The sequence below is a fragment of the Theropithecus gelada genome, chromosome 3 (genome assembly GCF_003255815.1).
Source record: "Theropithecus gelada isolate Dixy chromosome 3, Tgel_1.0, whole genome shotgun sequence".
NCBI classification, from domain to species: domain Eukaryota; kingdom Metazoa; phylum Chordata; class Mammalia; order Primates; family Cercopithecidae; genus Theropithecus; species Theropithecus gelada.
Genome location: NC_037670.1, coordinates 166,871,055 through 166,886,328, shown reverse-complemented (window position 1 = coordinate 166,886,328; position 15,274 = coordinate 166,871,055). Strand labels below are relative to the sequence as shown.

General features: G+C 45.7%; 3 gene segments (V, D, J or C); all 3 read right to left on the bottom strand.

The window, feature by feature from the left end:
* Positions 1-2,756: 2,756 nt before the first annotated feature.
* Positions 2,757-3,547, bottom strand: LOC112620217. The segment is given in 2 exon segments: positions 2,757-3,228; positions 3,361-3,547. Coding segments are annotated over 2 exon segments (405 nt in total).
* A 1,903-nt stretch (positions 3,548-5,450) lies between these two features.
* On the bottom strand, positions 5,451-6,152 carry LOC112621704. The segment is given in 2 exon segments: positions 5,451-5,902; positions 6,026-6,152. Coding segments are annotated over 2 exon segments (501 nt in total).
* Positions 6,153-11,272: 5,120 nt separating this feature from the next.
* LOC112620221 lies at positions 11,273-11,791 on the bottom strand. The segment is given in 2 exon segments: positions 11,273-11,580; positions 11,695-11,791. Coding segments are annotated over 2 exon segments (357 nt in total).
* Positions 11,792-15,274: the final 3,483 nt, after the last annotated feature.

Below are 15,274 nucleotides of genomic sequence, written 5' to 3'. Positions count from 1 at the left end.
TGAAAACATATGCTCTTCATTTCCCTTTAATGGGATTAAGAGGTCAAATTAATCATAAATTAAATCTGCCTAGATATCTAGATAGACATGGTGGTCAGAGGACAAAACTCTTTTTTTTTAGAGATGGAGTCTTGCTCTGTTGCCCAGGCTGGAGTGCAGTGACAAGATCTCAGCTCACTGCAACCTCCGCCTCCTGGGTTTAAGCAATTCTCCTGCCTCAGCTTCCCAAGTAACTGGGACTACAGGTATGTGCCACCATGCCCAGCTATTTTTTTTTCTTTTTTTTTTAGTAGAAACGGGGTTTCACAATATGTTGGCCAGGCTAGTCTCGAACTCCTGACCTCAGGTGACCCACCCACCTCGGGCTTCCAAAGTGCTGGGATTACAGGCATGAGCCACCATGCCTGGCCAACAAAACTCTATCGGCAAGACCGTTTCTGGCGGTTGGTCAATGTGGAGCAGGAAAGAGGCCGGTATCTGAATTAGTTGCTATGGGGTTAGATGCTGGGACTTGTGATATCCCGGATACTCAGCTGATCTGGGGGTCCGAGCATGAGGTATGTCTTACTGGGAACTGAATGAAGTCAGGAGAAGGATTTTCTTAGGAAATTTTCTTTCAGTCTCCTCAGACATATTTGGGCACTTTTACCCTGTCTGTTTTTCCCTGTTTAGGGCCGGGTCTACACAGGGAAGAAGGCATCTCTACAATACTGTATTCTTACCCTCATCAGAGAAATGTAGGGCTAGTCCCTCAGTTCTGAGAGTTTCCCTTTGAGTTTGTCCTCAGATTACTGAGCTGGGGGTCAGCTATGAATCCATGAAGCGCATTTCTCATACTGTGGAGCCCAAAGGGAGACCAGAGTACTTGCTTGGGGTATAACAGAACTGGGCCCTGGAAGGCAGCTAGAGGTGAGCTTCCCTCCCTCTGTCTCTGTGGGTCGCCACACTTTGACCAGGGGCCCTGATGTCCATGCAACTCCAGCAGGGCGGAAGCTCAGGAAGGAGATGGGAGCAGGAGGCAGAGCCCTGTGTCCGAGTGGAGGGAGACTGCAGGCACAGGTTAAAAGAAAAGCCAGTAGCTGGGGCCTGGAACATCTAGGACAGAGACGTCTAAGTTGTGTCCATATTCACCTGGTCAGCAGTGGTGCCCCCAAAAGTGGAGACTGGAGACCACGGTAGATTGAAACAGGTATGTGACCAGATGCCTCAACCTGGGAGAATCCATACTGTACCGGGTTGTGTTAAATCAACTTAGCCAGGACAAAAAATTATATTTCTAAGAATGCCTTTATCTTTATGATTCTGGGTTACAGTTGGTCAAGGAGCTATTTGTGTGAACTTTGGAAGACAGAAGTAAAACTGTCACCACTATACTTGGTAGGACATTAGGCTAAATGAGATAAGCCAATCACAAAAAGACAAAAATCTGCATAATGTCATTTACATGAGTTATCTAAAATAGTCCAACTCAAGGAAGCAAAGACTAGAATGGTGGTGGCCAGGGTCTGGGGAATGGAGTAAATGGGAAGTTGCTGCCAATGTGTATAAAATTTCAGTCATGCAAGATGAATGAGATCTAGAGATCTGCTGTACAACATCATGACCTCAGATTATAAAACTGTGTTGTGCACTTATAAGTCTACAAAAAGGGTAGATCTCATGTTAAATAGTGTTACTAAAAACTTTTAAAAATCTGGCAAAAGGATGTAGGTAGCCAAAGAGAGAAAGAGAAGAAAGAGGAAATTCATATAAATCAGAAACGGAGTAAACTAATTAGAATATACCAAAAGTTGCAGACCTCGAAACCCTCAAATGCACGAAACACCCTTTTCTTCATTTTTTAAAATTTTCCCTTTTTTCTAATTATCTTTTTTTTCCATTGTGTATTTCATGTGATGTAATCCCTTGTACAAAGTAGGATGCCCCAAAAGATTTATTGATAAAAATGGGCCTGGTGCAATGGTTCACACCTGTAATCCCAGCACTTTGGGAGGCCAAGGCAGGCGGATCACCTGAGGTTGGGAGTTTGAGGCCAGCCTGGCCAACACGGAGAAACTCCGTCTGTACTAAAAACACAAAACTGGCCAGGTGTGGTGGAGACTGCCTGGAAGGCTGAGGCAGGACAATCGTTTGAACCTAGGAGGTGGAGGTTGCAGTGAGCCAAGATAGCACCACAGCACTCCAGCCTGGGCAACAAGAGCGAAACTCTGTCTAAAAAAAAAAAAAAAAAAAAAAAAAGAATGAAAAATATTAACTAATGAATAACAAATTTTTAAGTCCTTTCCCTGATGGTAGATTGCATCGGGCACAGGAAGACTACACGCCCCATGAAAAACATTTCTTGCCCTTTGCTGTGAACCTAGGAAAGCTCCCTCCTCATACAGTCTCCATAAAACAGATGCCCTGGCCTTGCCCATAGGAGGGCTACAGAGCAGAAAACTGCACCTTTCTTTTCTTTCCTTTTTTTTTTTTTCAAATCACAATAAAGAGTAAATGGGTATGTTTTGCCTGGAAGTCATGTGTTCATTGGACTTGTCAGGGAAGAAGCTATCATAATCACAGCTTCATGCACGACCTTAGCATCCTGCTCTTGGGGACATGAAAAGGGGACACCAGGTAAAAGGACAGATCTCCGGAGTGAGGAGGGACAGTGCAGAGGTGTTGAAAAAACAGACTTCAGCTAGCTATTAAATATGAGCCCCAGGACACCTGCTGTCCCTCAGATATGTAAACAGGTGAAATAATACTTCGCTTAGACAGTTTCAGTGAGCATTAAACCAGATCTCACACAGAAGCACCAGAGAGTGCCTGGGAAAGGCCTGTCCACTCTCCAGGGCCTGAGGCCCTCTGGCTGGCAGCCCTCCCCTCACCGTCACTTCCTGAGTGGGGCAGGAATGTTATTGCACAGAAGGCTGATGCTCACGCAGCGCTGTGCTAAGCTGCTGGCACAGAAATACAACGCCGAGTCCCCCAGCTCCAGAGAGCTCAGGTTTAGTTCAGAGTGCAAGTCAGGGAACTGTTGTGCTGAGAATCTTTCAAGAATGTTTCCTTTTGCTCTCTCTTCCCCATTATAATACTGAATGAGGAACTGGAGGCCTTGGCCCAGGCTCTGTTGGTACCAGTACACAGAGAGGTCTCCAGACCTAGGGGAGCATCTCAGCGTCACTTGCTGTCCAATTGCTGTGATCAGGTGCTTTGGGGTTTGTGTGACTCCAGCATCCACTGAGCCTGTGTGTCAGAAGACAGAAGTTAAGCATAAGGCACAGAAGAAAGCCTCCTGCTGAAGCCATCATCGGCCTGCGTGCATTTCAGGGACAGCAAATGGAGATCGGAGACTTTGAAGCTGTGCCCAGGACTCACCTGCTCCCAGGAGACAAAAGGCCACACAGCAGAGGAGCCTGAAGCCCATGGCAGGAACTCCTAGCTCGGGGCTGGTGTCTCTGTAGTAAGTATTGTGCAGTTCCCAAGCTCTCTTCTTCCTGATAGGAGCATTGGCCTGTGATGTCACTGCACTGACGTACTTTCCCCTGCAGGCCACTCCAGCCCACTGTACTCTTTGGCAGGCCTCAGGTTCTGCTACTCCATGTACTATTCCTGTCTTGCACAGGCCAGAAGCACAGGATTGAACACAGTCCCCACATGCCCACATCACACCTTACTTTCCTCTGCCCACTCTGTCCCTGCCCTGACATTGATTCCCCAGCCCTTGCCACCCCAGCCCGTTCACCCTCTACTGCCGGTGCAGAGGCAGAGACACTCCCTCCTTAGTGCAAACTGAGGCCTCTGGCACCCCAACTCTTCCAAGCCAATGAGAGTTTGTGCTTAACTCTACGTGTCCAGGCCCCACTCAGGGAATTCCATCCACTCCGCTGATGCCAGCAGGCAGCCAGGCATCCCCTTCAGCCCCACTCTCTCGGCCCCCTCCCACCCCTCCACTGAGTTCTCTGCAGCATTGTGGAGCCACAGCACCTCCAAGTGGCCAACAGTCTACAATCTCATGGATTCATACCTTCTGACGCGATATGCTCAAATTGTCCAAATCAGAAACAGAGATGCCCCCACTCCTGCCACCCCCACCCTCTAACACACCCTCTCCATGCTTTCCCAAAGAGTCCATTTCGGGTTGATTTTCAAATCCACCCTTCGCCAACAGAGTCAGAGGACACATGAGCCAACATTTTGATTATGAAATAAACAATTGTTACATAGTTGCAAATAATGTGTTAAGATGGTAGAGACCAGCCAGAATTATAAAGGCCATACAATTAAACAGTGTGATGATATCAAGGAGACCCAGCCTGGAAACCCTATATTCCACAGCTAATCCCGGTTAATTATACTCATATGTTTTCATATGTTGTATTTAGATTCATTATTACTAAATTTTAGATAGTGCGTTTTACAAAAGGGTTTCTAGATTTTAAAAATTTACTTCTAAATTATAAAAATTTGAAATGAATAACACTGCCAGCTGTAATTCAAACAGATTCCGTTGGTTCTCACATTTGCTGTCACTTCACAGAAGTGACTTTGATCTCTAACCAGGAAATAGTTAGTGGTTAATAGTATCCCTCATATTAATAATAGTAATATTCCAGAACGCTATATAAGCAGGAATTAACATACATTTCACAACATCAAAGAATATTCACTATATATTTAATTAATACTTGGCTTTTCCTATGAAAATAATAAAGATGTTGGTATAGTACAATGCTGGGGAATATCATGGTAAGAAGTGAAGAGGAAAGCAACGTGAGCCCATTCTTGAGCAATGAGCAGGGTCTGGCTGTTTCTTGGGAGACAGAGGTCCTTCCAGGCCATAGAAATACTGAGCACAAATGCAGAGAATGCAAAGGCTGCAGAGTTTTAGGAAATATTCAAAGAGATGGTTGGTCACAGAAGGGAATGGATCCGGGTAGTTAGTGTCAGGAAGAGATACAATGGAAGCAGAATGTATCTTTGGGGAAATGGGAGAGCCTTTATCTGTTTACCGTCAGCAGTGAAATGAATTCTTCTGTTTTGAGACTTGAGATCTAAGTCCAGAAGGAAGACATTGGAACCAGTTCCAGGGCCCTCCCACAGGGCAACAGGCTATGTGGCAATGACCATCCTAGACTGGCCCTGGGGTGATGCCAGTTATTATAAGGCCTTGCTGCATATTTTCTAGCAATTGAAAACTTTGACAGGTTATGTTGCAGAGAACACAATTTTTATCATCTGGTAGCTCTACTTCTATTTTTTCATAATCTTTAATCATGTTCTCCTCAAATTTCTCCGAACCAAATCTCAATTTCTTCTCCCTTAATTATATAAAGCAAACCCTTGAGATTTTACCTTCTATACTACACATCTGTCGAACAATCCTGACACCAAAATGAATTTCTTTTTCTAAAAAGGAGAGTGCCAGCTACTGTATCATTATAGTGTACGGCATCCAACAAAGAAGGTCATTTTGCTGTGAACCTCCTGAAGCAGCAGCATCCTCTGAGCAGATCCTCCTGGCCTTGTTTCCGCCAGCCTTTCTCACAGCTGTCTGGTCTGAGACTGCTGTACATGGAAGCAGAGAGATTAGTGCACAGAGTTCCAGTGACTCTGCCGGGCTGTGCCAAGCTGCTGGCACAGAGATACAGGGCCGAGTCCCCCAGCTCCAAGGCACTCACATTCATCTCAGAGTGATAGTCACGGAACTGGCGCCCTGAGAATCGATGAGGGAAGTTTCCTTCTGATGTCCTTAACTCATTAGCATATTCGAAGATAAACTGGGGCCCCTGACCAGGGGTCTGTTGGTACCAGGACACAGTGTTGTGCCCAGAGATAGGAGAGCATCTCAGAGTCACTTGCTGTCCTCTCGTTTTGATCAGGTGTGTGGGACTTTGGGTGACTCCAGTGTCCACTGAGCCTGTGGGAAAAGCAGATGGAGGATGAGCCAGGAGACAGCCTGGAGGCCCTCCCCGAGGTAAAGTGGAGGACACAGAGGTGGGAAGGCTGAGAATGGGGCTGCTGTCCTGTGCACAGGACTCACCTGCTCCCAGGAGACAGAGCAGCGCCCAGCAGGGGAGCCCGGGGCCCATGGCCCAGTGGGGCAGGCAGCACTGCACCTGACGCAGGGCTTGGTTCTCCTGGGGAAGAGCTGAGTGAGTTCTGGGCCTTGATTTTGCTGATGCAATGAGTATCTTGTGATGTCACTGTCCTGTGTCCTCCTCCTACAGGCTTCCTGAGTGCAGTGCTCCCCACAACCCAAACTCTCTCCCTGTCCTGCAGAGCAGAAGGGTTGGGTGAGGGCAGAAGCTTCTGTGATGAGACAGTTGCTCCTCTGCCTACACTGCTCCAGCTCCCAGGCTGCCCCATTGCCCTCTCACCCTCCTCCCACCTAGTGCTGCAGTGCTCCACGCTGGAACTCACACACCTGCCCAACAGCAGAGGGTGAAGAGTCTGTGATTAAACCTTCCTGTTCCAGCTCTTCCTGGCTGTCCTAAGGTCATCTCTCTGATGTTAGATTCAACCAAATCTGCTGGTTCTATTTTTTCGTCTTCAGATAACATTTCCAGCCCCTCCCTTGAGTGGCCAGTGGTACAAAGTCCCCAAGATTTAGTCTATCTGATCAGATCCAAAGCAGACCTGGGTTGTCTGTAAATTAAGAGTACAGATTCCCCAGAAATAACACTAGGGCTTTATCAGCTCACAGAACAGACCTAGCCAGCCAGTTTGGGATTCAGCACCCTCAAGGCCATCTTATGCATAGTGATCTGGATAATTTATGTTAATTTCTCCAGATCCACCCTGCCTTCAGAGGCTGACCCCAGTGTATTATGTTAACTGGCTCCCTTCTTCTCTAACTCCAGAGTGAGTTTGGCTAATGGGAGACAATGTCAGGAGATCAGACGGAGGTAGGGTCACCACTTGTTCTGATTTGTGTATGTCCTCTTGCTTCGTTATTTTATATTGGTTACTCTTCCCTACCAAAGGCCATAGCACCTTATAGGCAGCCTTGCCTTAAAGCTACAGTAGCAGATGCTTTGGGATCCACATCCTCTCCTACTAATTTCAGGCCAATGTGAGTGAGAGCCACAGATTCTGCTATTCCTAGGCTACTTCTACTTCTCTTACTGGGTTCCCTTAACCCTGGGACACCTTTGCAAATATCCTTTTGTCCCGCCTTGATATCTCCAGGACCACAACTAATAGAAACAGCAATGGAAAAGCGAGTCTGGGATATTTTATTTTGCCTTAAGAGTTAACACAATTTCTAACATTCTGCCATTAGAAGTAATAAGATTTCTAACATCCTGCAATGAGCGTTGCTGAAAGAGTCAGGAGAACCATGAGAAATATGCATATGACAATAGACCATGTGACAGTGGACATAGAATCCAAAGAGGTTCCAGCAGAGACTCACGGTGCACGCTCACCTACTCTGACGTATCCCCATAAAAGATGGGAGTCCTATACAAATAGATGCTTGTATTCTGTACCGTCCAATTTAGAAATGCATCATATAAAATAAGAATAAGACAGGAACACACTGATGACCGCGTAAAATATGGAGAATATGAGACGTGCTTCTTGCTGAGATATACAGCAGCCAAATTTAGTATCAAAATGAGCTGGACTGACAAGAGGCTAAGACACAACCAAGGATCAATGGCTGAAAGAAAGCTATAGACAAAGAAAAAAACGCTCACTCGCTGTTGAAGTCATACCAAGAACCATGAACTGTTATAAATTTAATAATTTGAGAAACTGGGCGTTCATCGGTCTCACATATTAGCCTTCCATTTTGGCTTTCAGCAGCTTGGCCAATTGGTGATTTTTTTTTTTTTTTCTGCCAAGCAAGCAGCCCACTCCTCTTTTTGAGAGGGGGGTCCTGGGTGACCCGGCACTCCCCTCTTGGCAGCCTCACAGGGGGACATTGGGCACAGAAGAGACATATGGGGTTCTCTGCATATGGGGTGTGTATTTCCTGTGAAACCCAGCTATGGTCCTCCCAGTCCTTCAGTTAATGGATCCCAACATAAAAAGTCTTGCACCGGGATATGGGATTCTCCCTGTGGATGCTAAAGAGGACTACAGGCTAAAGGAAAATGAAATGCGTGTTCTATATTATTTTATAATATTTTACAAGAAAAACAAGTTAAGGGACTCACGGATTCTAATCCAAGTCACAGTGACGGTAAGAAGTTCCTTCCTTCATCTATCCTCAGAGGAACTCAAACAGGTACTTAAGTAAGAGGCTTACAATCCTTTTTATAATTCTACTAGCTGATTATTTTCAGGTCTAATGGCAGAGTTTGTTGCATCTATTAACATTTTCCCTAAGTGGATTGTTCACTTGTGTGCTTGTAACTTTATAAAGAAAAAATCGGATTTTCTTGTCCTCCAGAGAACACATGCTCGGTATCCAAAGGAACCAAAGCCAAGGTGATGTTATGTGTACTATATGAGAATCCCAAATCACTCAAGCAGGCCAAAGCTTCCCAGTTGCTTTCTGCTTTCTTCTTCTCCCTTGAAAAGAAAGTGAAATATGAATTTCATGTTGGAAGCTACCGTTCTTTTGCACAATTCCCAGAATATTCCAAATTGAAGAAAATAGCGTTATGTTGTTTGCATTTACACATCCCCACTACAGTGATAGACCCCAGCTCACTCTAAGTTTCATGCTTCAGGAGCACACATAGAATGAGACCCCATTGCTGGGAAGTCTGGGAAGAGCTTCAGAAAGGGCAGCTTTTTCTTCTGGTTGAGGCAGGGCCTTCCGTAAGGAGTACCCACCTCCAACCTGTGGCTGCCCTTTTGGTGCAGAGAGCAGCTGGCTGTACAGGGCTGTGGATGCACTGCCGCAGAGGTACAGAGAAGTCCGGCTGGTGCTGGTGGATGCCAGGCTTAGGGGAAATGCTCAGGCTTGTTTCCAGAGACACTGTACCCTTCTGTGACATCAACTTTGGTCCTGCTGCCACCACTACCTGAATAACGGATCAATTTCAGCCTCTGTCCTGGGTCTTGTCGATATCAGAATGTTGAATAATGGTTCCTAACCTGAGCGCATTCCAGGATCATCTCTTTTCCTGTCTGTATAATGTGGTATCTTGGTGTCTGGGTGATCCCAGCATCAACAGAGTCTGCTGGAGAGGCAGATGGAAAGTGAAGACAAGAGTTAAGAGGTAGGGGGACTCTTCAGAGGAAAGGTGAAAAAAGGCTTGGAGTCCAGACATTGCAAACCCATGACAGGGTTTTGCAGCTGTTTCCAGGACTCATGTGCTCCCAGGAGACAAAGGGTCATGCAGAAGAGTTTGGGGTTCATGACAGGGTCAGAGTGAGGAGAGGCTCTCCCAACTAAGTGCCCTGATCCTCAGGACTGTGAGCTGGGGCTTGGAGGCCCCTCTCTAGGGAACAGTCTGGTGGGCCTGTGGTGTCATCCCCCATGCCTTAGGAGTCCAGCTGTCCAGGGTGTTCTGACTGGTCTCAGGCAGGATCCACCTCCTCTCATGAAGGCTGTTGCCCGGCGAGGCCTGCAGGGAAGATAGGGTGCAGCAGAGACACACTGGGCTTAGGGCACAGCCCGCCCCTCGCCTCCCCATGTTCCTTTTTTTTTTTTTTTTTTTTTTTTTGAGACTGAGTCTGGCTCTGTCGCCCAGGCTGGAGTGCAGTGGCCGGATCTCAGCTCGCTGCAAGCTCCGCCTCCCGGGTTTACGCCATTCTCCTGCCTCAGCCTCCCGAGTAGCTGGGACCACAGGCGCCCGCCACTTCGCCCGGCTAGTTTTTTTTTTTTGTATTTTTTAGTAGAGACGGGGTTTCACCGTGTTAGCCAGGATGGTCTCGATCTCCTGACCTCGTGATCCACCCGTCTCGGCCTCCCAAAGTGCTGGGATTACAGGCTTGAGCCACCGCGCCCGGCCCCCCATGTTCCTTTGAGGCAGTTGCTCCTCTGTCTGCACCTGCCGCTGACACCAAGGCTGCCGGCCAAAATTCTTCAACTGTGGATCTCGTTAAAGATTAGAGGTATTTCCTGAATCTTGCATAGCTGTAGGTAGCCTAGCAATAACTGTAAACTGTTGCAACATTTGCATAATATTGAATCTGAGCCTTAATTTTTCTTAACCCTTCCCCTCCTAGGCTGCTCTCCCAGGCTGTCCCCAGAGCCCCTTAGATCCCAGTGGACCACACTGCCATCTTGTGGCCAATAAGTTAAGTTTCATCATTGCTTCTGCAATGGCCCAAGGGATGCTGGGAAGTGTCTGCAGAGTGAGCTGGGAGACTATTCTAGAAGTGCCATCCTGCAGGTTTTATGAGCAACCTCCCTAAACCCTGATTCCAACACTGGTTTTAACCCTGACTATTGCTTTACTCAAAGCTTAATATCCCACCCTCATTCTAAATAACTCTTATCACATAGCAGCCATTAGAGTCTAATAGATATTTTCTCCCTTAAAACTATCATATAAAGGGAGCAGGATAGAATGGGAGGAATGGAAGAAAATCGGATTTACTGCCGGGCGCGGTGGCTCAAGCCTGTAATCCCAGCACTTTGGGAGGCTGAGACGGGCGGATCACAAGGTCAGGAGATCGAGACCATCCTGGCTAACACGGTGAAACCCCGTCTCTACTAAAAAATACAAAAAACTAGCCGGGCGAGGTGGCGGGCGCCTGTGGTCCCAGCTACTCCGGAGGCTGAGGCAGGAGAATGGCGTAAACCCGGGAGGCGGAGCTTGCAGTGAGCTGAGATCCGGCCACTGCACTCCAGCCTGGGCGACAGAGCCAGACTCAGTCTCAAAAAAAAAAAAAAAAAAAAAAAAAGAAAATCGGATTTACTCTAAAGTAGGAAGGACATACAGGAATTGAAGTGCATAGTTATTTCATTTCCATTACCAAAGATGAAATACATGTCCCCCAAAATAAGTCAATGTTACCACGAAAATAAAGATTAGCAGAAGATTGGGACGATAATGAGATTACCTTCAAGACAGCATCAAATATGTATTAATGAAAAGTAAAATTTGAATGTAAAAAGTAGGATCCCTTGCAGGCAACAAGTAATCTTGAAGGGAGCAGTATCCAACGTGGAAAATAAGGATGGATAATGAAGATCAGCAAAGGGCCTTCCACAGAAAATGATTAACGTGTACAACGCACATCTGCTGATCTGAGCAGCAGACATGCAAGCAACGATTCTGGAAGAGGCAGAGAAGCGTTGTGAGATGAGGATGCAAAATAGTATCATAAGGAAGCAAGGAGAGAGAGGAGGAGGTTTGTGAGCAGGAAGGTGGCGGTTGTGTCATGCTGTGTGTAAGCTGCTGGCACAGAAGTACAAGGCTGAGTCCCCCTGCCCTGTGCGTTGGATCTTCAGAGTAGAGATGGATCCTTCAGGCCTTGTTGCAGAGAACCGATCACTGCGCAGCCCTGAGTCATCTACTGCACCCGTGCCTTGGAAGTAAATTAGAAACTCTAGGCCCTGCCCCAGGTTCTGTTGGTACCAGTAAAGGACAGCATAACCTGAAATTGGATCACACCTGAGCACTACATCCTTTCCCTTCTCTGTGACCTTGTTACTGGGGGACTGGGAGACTCCAGCACCTGTGTGATCTGTGGAGACACAAGTTGAAAACAGAATGAAGAAAGCAGTTGTACTCATCTCACATATATACACATTCACACAAACACACACACAATGAGGCTGGTTGGTGTCTGAGGACTCACCTGCCCCCAGGAGGCACAGGGCAGCCCAGCAGAGGAGCCTGGTGCCCATGGCAGAGTCGGGGCAGGATGAGAGCTTTGCCAGATCAGGGTCATTGTGAGCAGGAGCAGAGGAAGAGGGACGTCCCTGTCCCCACAGAGCAGTTCCCACAGTGACATCACTTCCTCTCTCAATCCCCACAATCTCAGGAACACAGGATTTATATTAGAACACACTTAGATGACTGCTTTAGATATTTATTAGCTCCTTTTAAACAACATAAATGCATCGGTCTTCACTTTGTTCTCCAGAGCTATCTGGAGCCGGAGGCCTCACGCTGCATCTCTGAGTTCAACTCCTCACCCCACAGCCGCGCCTCTGTCTGCTGGGCATGTTCTCTAGGATGTGCCATCAGCGTCCCCAACACAAGGCACCAACGGGTGAGCTCATTGTCTTTTCTGCAAGTCAGGGTCCCCTGTACCATCCCATTCATGCCCTAGCCTACTCCATCCCCCGAGTCACACGTGCCCAACAGGACTGCCCCATCACATGGGTTCCCTCACCAGCTGCACCTCATGCCTTTCTTCTGGGACTACTTCCCACCTTTGTTGGCTATAATTCAAAAAAGATAACTTATTGGAAAACTCATAGTCCTTTTTTTTTTTATTTTTCCACTCGTAAATATATTTTCCTCCATCTCAGTATTTAATGAATGGGGATCATAATTCTCACTAAATGGTTATTTTCGATCCTCTTTCTTGACTTTCATTGATCTTTTCAGTCTATTCCACCAGGAGAGATTGATCTTTTCTTTGGGACTGCTTTTAGAATCTTCTCTTTGTCACTTATGTTCCACAATCTCACTATAATATAAACATTTATCTTATTTCATATTCATTTGAATTCTTGAAACTGAGAATTTAGGTCCTGAAACACCTCTGGAAAATTCTCAGCTAGTGTCTCGTCATAATCCCTTATTCCCTCTACTTTCTTTTTCTGAAACTTCAATTATCTATAAGAAAAATGGGAAATATATGTTTATATAATATATACTTTTTACTTATATATTTATTTATATATATTATACAATATAAAAATATATTATATATTTATATTTACAATATTGTATATTATATATAATATAATATTATATTAATTATAATTAATATTTATATTGAATCAATTATAATATTTATATTAAATTAATTATAATAAATAATTATATTAAATATAAATTTTATAAATATAAATAATGTGTTATATATTTATATATTATATATAAATAAATATATAATTAAGAATTATATATTCTACTGTGCTGGAAACCACCCGTAAGCTCTCTCTCAGGTTACATATTTAATATTCAGTGCCGCATTCTATGTAACTTCTTCAGCTCTGTCCTTGACATCACTAATAATCTCTTAGAAGCATTTCATCTTTTCTTCATTTCCATTTTGTTTTCAGTGATAATCTTAATCATTTCTATATTGAATTTGATTATTTTTTAATGTTACCTTGATAGTTTCTGACAGTCTCCTTTTTCTTGTTCACATTTCAATTCCCTTTAAATATAGTTCTACAGACTTTCATATATTTTAATGGTAAAAATTTCTTGTCTTCATACACTTCAATTGCTTATTGTTTCTGCTCACTTGTCTTCACTGGTTCTTGTTTTAATAGTCTTAACAGTAGACATATTTATCTGACATTAATCTATGGCATTCAAGAGAGGCCTGCATTGAGAGTGAAGAACTTCAAGACTCCATAGTTTTTCCAACTGTCTCCAGTCTTACCGCCAAATTCATGGGGCCAAGAATTGTCTGTTGCACTCTGGATTGCTAAACACTCTCATGGTTTGGGTTCCTGGGGAACATGCTCTCAGGACAGCCACAATGTACACTCTAGAACAGACTGACAAACTGGCTTGCACAGTACATGGTCCTATGCTTGTTCAACAAGTGAGTGCCCCTTGATGAGCTCATAGCACAGCGTCTCAGGCAAAGTTAACTCTAGATCTCTGACAGGGTACAATGAATCTAGTGTGTTCCTGTTATTGGCTCATTCACCCACTCATCACTCACTCACCTGTCACTCACTCATCCAGTCTCTGTGAAATGAATGAGGACTCCCTGCCTGCCAGGCACTGCTGGTGGTGAATGCAAAAAGATCAGCCTTCACCTTCATGAAGTTTAAAATTAAGCGGAGCACAAAAGGAGTAAGACAAGTTGCAAGGAAAAATTGCAACTGTGCTGAACTTTGCTAACAGGCACATGATTCCATGAGAGCTTATGAGAGGGAAATTGAAATTTGACCTCAGCTGAGAGTTGAGGGGGTGCTTCCAGTAGGAGGGCTGATCACACTGAGATCAGAAGTGCAGGTAGAGGCTGACCACTGCAGAAAGGAAGGCACTGGCCCAGGGTGGAGGAAATGGCCTTTGAGGTCTCTGTGATGGGAAGGAAGGAGGCACAGAGGAGGCAACCTCATGGCTGCAGTAGAAAGGAGAGGGGAGGTGCTGCGGAGAGGCCCAGCAAGGCCCTCGGGGGGACTGCTCAGATGGGAAAGGCGGGCCACAGGTAAGACCACGTGAGAGTGGGGACTGGGGGAAACCCTGGAGAGAGGAAGCAATGTGGTCCCCAGAGAGAGAGATGGGAGTCTAGACGGATTTGAAATACAAATCCTATTCCATCCTGGGGGCCTCGTACTCAGGATGATTAGCAGAAAAGTAAGAGCTGCGAAAGCACTGGTCCCATCCCAAAAAGATAGCCTGGAGGAAAGACCAGAGAGCAAAACAAGAGACATCTGAGGCTCTGGGACCAGTCCAGGCCTGGCTGGGACTGCCTGCAGAGGCACCTGGCACAGACTGAGGCTCACACTGCCCGGGACCCATTGGGCTTCCAAGATTCCCAGTGCTGAGAACTCTGCCAAGGACATGGTTGAGTCCAGGTCTTGAAATTCACACAGGGGCCCTGCCCAGGACTTACCTGCACACAGGAGAGAAAAGGCCGCACAGCACAGGAGCCTGATGCTCATGGCAGGTGCTGCAGGATGGAGGGGTCTTCTGGGTCTGTGTGTTGATGAAAGGGGAACAGGGCTCTCAAGGAAGTCATCCTGAGACCTCATTCTCTCTGTCTGGTCCCCAGAACCTTCCTGTCAAGAGAGGCCATGCCCCTTCCCCAGAGGGTCAAATCCAAAATAAATGCACCACTGAAGTTTTGATGGGAAGAATGCTTCTTGACATAAGCCTTACAAGTTTTTCTTGACCTTGATGCAAACAGCTTGTAATTCAATGTAAATTTTATTCCTGCAATGATATAATTCCCCATTAATAGTCTGGTGTTAGTTATCTACATAGTGCTGTAGTCTAGAGTCTTAGGGAAACTCCCCACATCTTCCTGGTGTTTTTGATTCCTGTGTCCCAAATACTCCTTCAAGTATCCTTTTCCAATTTGCTTAATTGACCATAATCCTGATTAAAATCCTGTGTCTATATTGGTTTTCTCTGTTGTCAAGTTTCCAAATCCCAGGGGCAGGCTCATCAACATTGGTGGAGTTGTTTTGCTCTGTTTCTTGTCAATTCACTGACAGATGGGACTCCTGACAAGC